The 7240-nt window shown below is 45.4% G+C and overlaps 1 protein-coding gene across 1 annotated transcript in view; it reads left to right on the forward strand.

Annotated features, from left to right (window-relative positions):
* The window catches only part of EPS8L2 (EPS8 like 2), a 99059-nt gene extending 93136 nt beyond the window's left edge, over positions 1–5923 (forward strand). The window contains exons 12-15 of the mRNA XM_019547315.1: positions 2255–2329; positions 4101–4249; positions 4549–4675; positions 5802–5923. Of these exons, the coding sequence (XP_019402860.1) occupies positions 2255–2329; positions 4101–4249; positions 4549–4675; positions 5802–5921 (471 nt within the window). The 3' untranslated portion in view covers positions 5922–5923. The remainder of the gene's footprint in view (positions 1–2254; positions 2330–4100; positions 4250–4548; positions 4676–5801) is intronic.
* Positions 5924–7240: the final 1317 nt, after the last annotated feature.

The raw sequence follows: 7240 nt of genomic DNA on the forward strand, positions 1-7240 counted from the left end.
TACTTGGAGGTAAGGGTAAGAGCTTACGGGGATGGATAGGAGGCTCCTGGTCCTGGGCATGAGCTAAAAGTGCACCCTGCCAGGGATGGGTGACCTGGTGGTGCAAGAGTCCCCAGGAAATGCCAGGCCAGTGACCACGCTGGTGAAAAGTGAGTCAGGGTGCCTTAACCCCAGCTCTCACAACTGGGTGGGTTACACCATAGTAGGGCCAAGAAGGTGGACCCATGTTAGAGAGTAGGCTAGAGGCTTAGAAGCCTGACTTGAAGCACCCTCAACTGGTCAATGCTGGGGCCAGGACCAGAAAGGTCAAAAGGGTCAGGGGTCCACTGCAAGGAATGCCCAGAGCTGAGGGCCTGGGGTTCTGCCTGGCCTTGGAGGTGAGGCCAGGGCCTGTGTGGCCAAAGGTCCTGGAGGGAGCCACACCTGACAGGGAAGAGCTCAGGGAGCTAGGCAGCCCAGAATGAGGGTGGAACAGGCCACATGATTGGAGGGATCCAGCTGGGGTCTCGACTGGAGGATTCTGGGGGCCAGTGTGGGGCGGGTGATGTTAAGAACTGTGGATGCCATCTGTGAAGCTTGGGCTGTGGTGTAGGGAAGGAACAGAGCTGCAGATAGTGCCCCCTGTCACTGGGGCAAGAATGAGCAGCCTCCTGCCTAATTAACAACATAATTATGTATGATGAAGGCATGGCAGGCGAGGAGGCAGGCGGTGGCCCAGAAACAGGTGGGCAGGCCAATGGTAGACCGGCCCAGAGACAGCCCCCTGTTATACTTGCATACCACATGCAACTTGCCCCTAAAATTTAGCTCCTCAAAATTAATGTGCGTGTTTAAGGTGGAACCTGATTTTTATGCCTGGATTAGAAGCACTCTGCTTTGATTCTTGCTCCACAGCACAGTAGCAGTGGCATTACTATTCAGACAATTGAGGGGGGCACAATTGTCTTGATGGCTCATTGTTCTTCACTCCATAGACATTAACAATAAGAAGGAGAGATGAATGAACTTGATGTTCCATTAATCAAACTAACGTTTCCTATGGCAAATTTGCTATCTGCTAGCTGCTCCTGGTCTCCCTCCTCCTATTTTACATCCCCAGAGACTCTTTAACTTTTTTCAGAATCATAGCTCTATCTATGGAGACCAGTCTTCAGCAGCAGCTACGATTTCAGCTTTTACTTAAGCAAGAAAGGGAAGGCAAGTCAGCTGAAGTTTTAGGCTCTGTTCCTGCTTTATCCAACTATAACTCTGGAAACATTTCTTTTTCTTCGTTCTGCCTTCCCAAAAATAAGGTGTATGTCTTATCTGGGGGAAGTTGTATGCAAGCATTACATGGTAATTAAGGCAGGGAAATAAGGATACCATAGGAACGCAGTACATACAGTCACAGACCCTTGCTTTTCCCCATAGAGAGCCATTTTCCATTACAGCAATGCCAGCAATACAATAGAAAACACAAATGACAGCACAGATTGAAGTGGCTTATGACTACAGCATGCCTGGTAGCATAGAGCAGCAATCTCCAAACATTTTTGATCGTGCACCCCTATTAGTAAAAAAATTTTGAGCACACACCCCCAATATATGAGTGAGGGCACCACTGTCAACCCCTCTGTGTTGTGGAACTCCCACTCTTCCCTCAGGATACCTCGCATACCGTACGTGACACGTGACTGTCTGACATATGGTCCAAGTGAGGGTGCCAGTGCATAAACAGAAGTTCTAATGTTTTCTTCCTACACCCCAATGGATCGTCTTGTGCACCCCATTTTGGAGACCACTGGCATAGAGGACGCTCATTCTTCAACCGAGTACCTGTTGACTCTCTGTAGAAAACATCAAAGGGACTTTTCACAGCCTGCACTGTGAGGAGTTTGAATTTTGCCATTTGGGAAAAAACCTCTCTCTCCATCTCCAGAAACTTATAGGCAAGGATTTCAAAGGCAACTGATGTTTCTGGGTGCCTGATGCAAAATACTTTACAAAAGGTAGATTTCACAAGGGATCCAAACATTTTCTGAAAAACAGACCCTTTTATGGTATTGCTAAATGGGTACCAGTGAAATGGGGAGTCACTTGGAAATAATTATTTTCTTGGTTGTGTTCTTCTAATTTGAAATTACAGCTAAAAGCTTTTACGTTTTTCAGCTCCAGCACCACCATGGAGAAATGCCAGAAAGCAGTTACGCCTCTATTGCAGAGCCCTGGAGCCAAAGTTGGTTTGATTAACCTGGACTGCTTCTCTCTTTTTCAGGCCAAGCTGAGAAAACACATCCAGAACCCCAGTGCTTCAGAACTAGTGCATTTCCTGTTTGGGCCGCTGGAACTGGTAACCTTCAAAATATAAGAGTTTTTCTTATGTGCTTATATGATAATCAGCCTGGTTAGATCTAAATGAACAGAAGATTATTGGTCTTGATTAAAAGAAGGCTCTGTCAGAACAGTGAAGTTCTGGAATGGCCTTCCAATGGCAACCCCTTCCCTCTAACACCCTAGCTTTAAGATGCATCTTGAATGGTTTAAGAAAGAGATTATATAATGTGGCTGCCTGTAGTAGTAAGGGCTGACCCAGAAGGTCCTTTCCAGCCCTACATTCCAGAATCTAGCACAGGGTAGATGTGGAGGATTGGGTATAAATGTTACAAGCAGTATAGGGAACACAGAAGGATCTGATCCGGCAATAATAATCATTGCAGAAGCAATACCAATAGGGTAATGGAGGAGTAAGGCTGCAAGAGACTTCAAGAGATCATGTAGTCCAACCAGGGATCAAACTTTGAGTTACTACTGGCTACCCCCACTTGCACATACAGTCCACTGCTCAGCACATGTTGTGTGTTCTGTCTCTGCTGGACCCACTGGCTAGCATGGCTCCCCATCCACAGGCCTGAGTCTTTGTGCTCAGACTGTAGAGCAGGGGTGGGCAAAATGCAGCCCCTGGGCAGATGCAGCCCCCTGGGCCATTCTATCTGGCCTATGGGGCCCCTAAAAATTTAGAAAATCTAATATTTATCTGCCCCTGGCTGCATGTCATGTGGCCCTTGACGGCTTGCCAAAACTCACTAAGCGACCCCCCTGTTCGAAATAATTGCCCAACCCTGCTGTAGAGGCTCCAGTTTTTAGCACTGGAAGTGACATGGAACTGAACTCAAACAAGGTGCTTGGTGAGGCCCAGCTTGCCTCAGAGACACCCATCTGCTTCATTTTACCCTACATGCTTACAGGGAGCAGGAGTACATGGGGATTCAGATTGCTACTCAGAACTCTATAAAGCATTCACAGCAAAACCTTGAAACAGTGCAGCATCCCACCTAGGTTTAGGTTTGATTACAAGTCTGAACAAGGATTATCAACCTATTCACTTGGAAGGTGAGCCATGCCACCAAACCTAGGAAAGACTTAGGGTACCCATTCCCAAACTAAGGGTCACAACCCCATTTGGGATCACAGAAGTTAGGAGAGCAGCCATTGGTCCCACATAGCGAGTGACCATAGATGTGCTCAGACTGGTCACAAGCTTACTGGAAGCTGGGTTACAAGCCTGAAATTAGGGTCATGAAAGAGTAGAGAGAATGGCTTTGGGCTATAGCAGTGAAAACAAAACGTGGATCAAGTTGAAAGCAGACCTGGTCAATGTGGCCCTATATTTGCACAGAAGATGCCCTGTTTAAAAAAAAAGAGCTAGAGACAGTAGCTGATCCTCATGTTGTATTCCTGGGGCAGTTCATAAATTGGGCACTGACAAGGACAGGATACAAAATTAGATGGATCACTGGTCTGATCCAGGGGGAATAACCCAGAGGGCAGTTCCTATATTTCTATGAAATGGCACTATTCTCTACAAAGTCTAAGATGCAAAGAACTGCAGCTGCCAACAAGCTCTTTAAAATTTTGACCTGTGTCTGACTGTAGTGGCCTGGTTTTAGAGGTGCAGACCACACCTACATCCCTGTGGTTTTCTTTGGAGGTGGAGGGTGCTCACTGCCTCTAGCTCTCAAACTCTGAATCATTCTCGTTTTTAGTTTCTTTAATACTTTTGTTGGCCTCCAGACACATGTCCTGCAAAGTCTCTAACTGGCGTTCTTTCCTGGGTCACATAGATTGTCAATACCTGTGGAGGCCCTGACCTTGCCAGGTCAGTCCTTAGCCCACTTCTAGCTAAAGACACCACAGATTTCCTGAAGGCACACCTGACACCAAAAGAGATGACACTCTGGGAGTCCCTAGGAGAGACATGGACGAGATCCAGGTGAGCGCAAGTCTGGGGTGACTCTGCAGATTCCCAAACAAGGCATAGGGGTGTTTCTGTTTAATGGCCCTACTGAATAGGCCAGGGAATAAATAAGGGAAGGAAGGGCCTGACACCCTCTTGCCAGCCACCTTTTACAATCATTGGCACCAGTTCAGAGCAAAGCGGTAGTATTTCACCCCCACCTGGCACTGCTGTAAATGATCTCACCAGCTGCAGGGGCCGGTGGCTTGGGCACTGGTAGACATTAACTTGTGGGTCTTGCTGCAGGCATCCTTTTTCTATTCCTGTGTTCCCAGGGCGGAATGGCCTCGAGAAGCCAATGTCCCAAGCTACATCCCAAAGTTCCGCAACGGATGGGAGCCCCCTGTGGAAATCTTTCGTGGAGCCCCTTGGGAAATAGACATTGGACACCTACAAGAAGAGGTAAATCTTGTGCCCCCCATCCATCTTTTTTCGCTACTAACCTCCTTAGAGAAGTTAAACCTTTGCTGAAACATACGGAGATACACAAACATTTATAAATGCTGGCCCTGTACTTCAAAGCTTACCTCACCTACAAGTGCCAGGGTAGCAACAAGTTCCTTACCATTTTTCAGCAGGGCTGGTTCAGACCATGAGATTTCTTTGACCTATTATGGGTGACACTGAGTTTGTGTCTCCAGTTTGGCACACATTGAAATGCCACCACATTCAGTAGAGTTACACCAGTGTGAAATTGGCGAGCAAGAGATCAGACACAAAAGTCATTGGCCTGGCGAAGATTAGAACCCAAGTTCCTAAATCTCTGCTGCACGTACTACATCTTATACCCTAAGACACTTTACAGAGCAGAGGCATAAGTCACACACCAGTCTTGGGTGCTGTTATCCAGGCTTGCTTAGTGCAGCTATGTAGGGCCCTGTGGGTGAGACGGGAGTACCCTTCATGGCTGGACAGCCCGCCTGCAGACAGGGGGATCATGTTAGTCATAGCTTTTCCCAAAAGTAAGAGGCACTAGCTAGAGTTGTCATCTAACTGTAACAAATGAGCACATCAGTAACAAGGCTTTAAATCCAGAACCCCAACTGCCTACAGAAACTAAACTTGTCCTGGTGAGGGTCAGGAATCCATGCATAATACAAGGATGATGATGCTACCCCCACTATCCTAAATCTGGGTTGCCATAACTGAACTATGGTGAGGTTTTGGGTGGGGTCTGAAATATAGGAAGTGGGTTGATAGAGAGCAGATTTTGTTCTTGCAGATTGAAATGATTTGTAGAAAGACAAAATTGCAGATTCATGGTTCTGAAAGCCAAACCGGACCATTACAATCATCTAGTCTCAAATTGTGTATAACAAGCAATAGCGTATCACCCAGAAATTCCTTAAATTGAAGGAATTACTCCTCTTTGTGATGTAAGTCAGACATAATAGGTCCATCTTGAACATCTCTTAACTTGTCCAATCTTGATTTAAAGGATCTAGAAACCCTCTGTTGTTGTTATTGTTGTCTCCAGTCTCTGATAGGGAGACCGTAGTAACGCTATGATTCCATTTTACCTTTCCAGCTATCATCAGCTAATGGATACCCCTATCGTAACTCCTCGCTCAAGCATCGCCAGTCAGCTGATGCAACGCAAGCTGTGGATGCCTTTAAACAGGGTGTTACTCAACATGTAAATAGGTAAATCTACTAGCCACCCATGCACATAGCGCAATAGAGTCCTGATCTTCTAGATACCAGTCTAATGCAGTACTACTACTACTGAGATACTAGACTCTTCTGTGCCTTTTTGGCTGTCATTAATTCGAGCTTTTTGTCTAGAAGTCACATATCAGTCAAGAAGTACTATCTGCCTCCAGGGCATTATAATTAACAAATATAAGATGAAACAGGTTATAGTCAAGTGGTTTCCTTCTTGAGAGGCAGAAATCTTAGCTGACTTCTATCAGTCAGTTCATATTTTCCTGCCTCTGAATATCAGGCCATCAGACTAGTATTAGGGAGTTGGCATGCACAGTAGAACCTGGATCATTTGTGTCTGGGTAGTTCCTAACTCACCTAATTCACAATGGGTTGGTTGCCAAGAGAAGAATAAACCATGCAGCTGTGGGCTATATTTTGTTATGCCAAAGGGTACTGCTTATCTGACTGCCTGGAGCTCATCAGATGTACTGCCAGGCTGATTAGAGAAGCTTCCTCCCCTGAAACAACTATACTGCTATAGAAATTAGTTTGTTCCTTTCCATTCATCCCCTACCTTTTGAACCCACATCTACAAAGTAGAACACTTGTGAAGGCAGAGTACACGTTAAGTAGTAAAACTACTTTTCACAATTTAAATCTTCTTTTTGCTGCTCTATGAAACCAGTCTGGTGAAAAGCTATCTCCAGACAGCACAGCCAAATCAGGCCATAATTACCTGCTTTCATGCATAAAGATGACTCCTACTCAGGCAGGAGTCTTGCACCAAAAGACTTGCACAATGGTAACTGCAGTATCCAACAGTGCGATTTCACCCTTACGCTCCCCAAGCCAATTCACCTCAGCAAGGTGAGGAAATTATGCCCCCCACCAAATCACCAGTCTTCACAACAAGAAGTGAATATCAGTGCCTCATTGGGGCATATGCATACTACAAAATACAAGCCATTTAAAATAATCAGTCACAAATTCTGGTCTTGATTACATCTCACAAATTCCATTTGGATTTGGCCCAGGTAAAATCAGAAAATATCTACATTAGGGATTATTTTTTAAATCCATGTTAATTGACTGCCTGTCAACCAATGCATTCACATTTGTTAGTTTGAACAGTCAACAATAAGCCACAAATGTTTGCCTTGCATCCTAGAGTAGATGATGGTACATAATCAACACACTACCAACATGTTGATTAGCTTGAGTTTTGAGTTGATTGGGAATTCTATGTCCTCTAGATAGACTGAAAAGCACAACACTCTTGGTTTGAACATTCAACCATCTTTAGACAGGGTGGGAAATGAT

Source organism: Crocodylus porosus, unplaced genomic scaffold (assembly GCF_001723895.1).
Source record: "Crocodylus porosus isolate Cpor-Errol unplaced genomic scaffold, CroPor_comp1, whole genome shotgun sequence".
In the NCBI taxonomy this organism is placed as follows: domain Eukaryota; kingdom Metazoa; phylum Chordata; order Crocodylia; family Crocodylidae; genus Crocodylus; species Crocodylus porosus.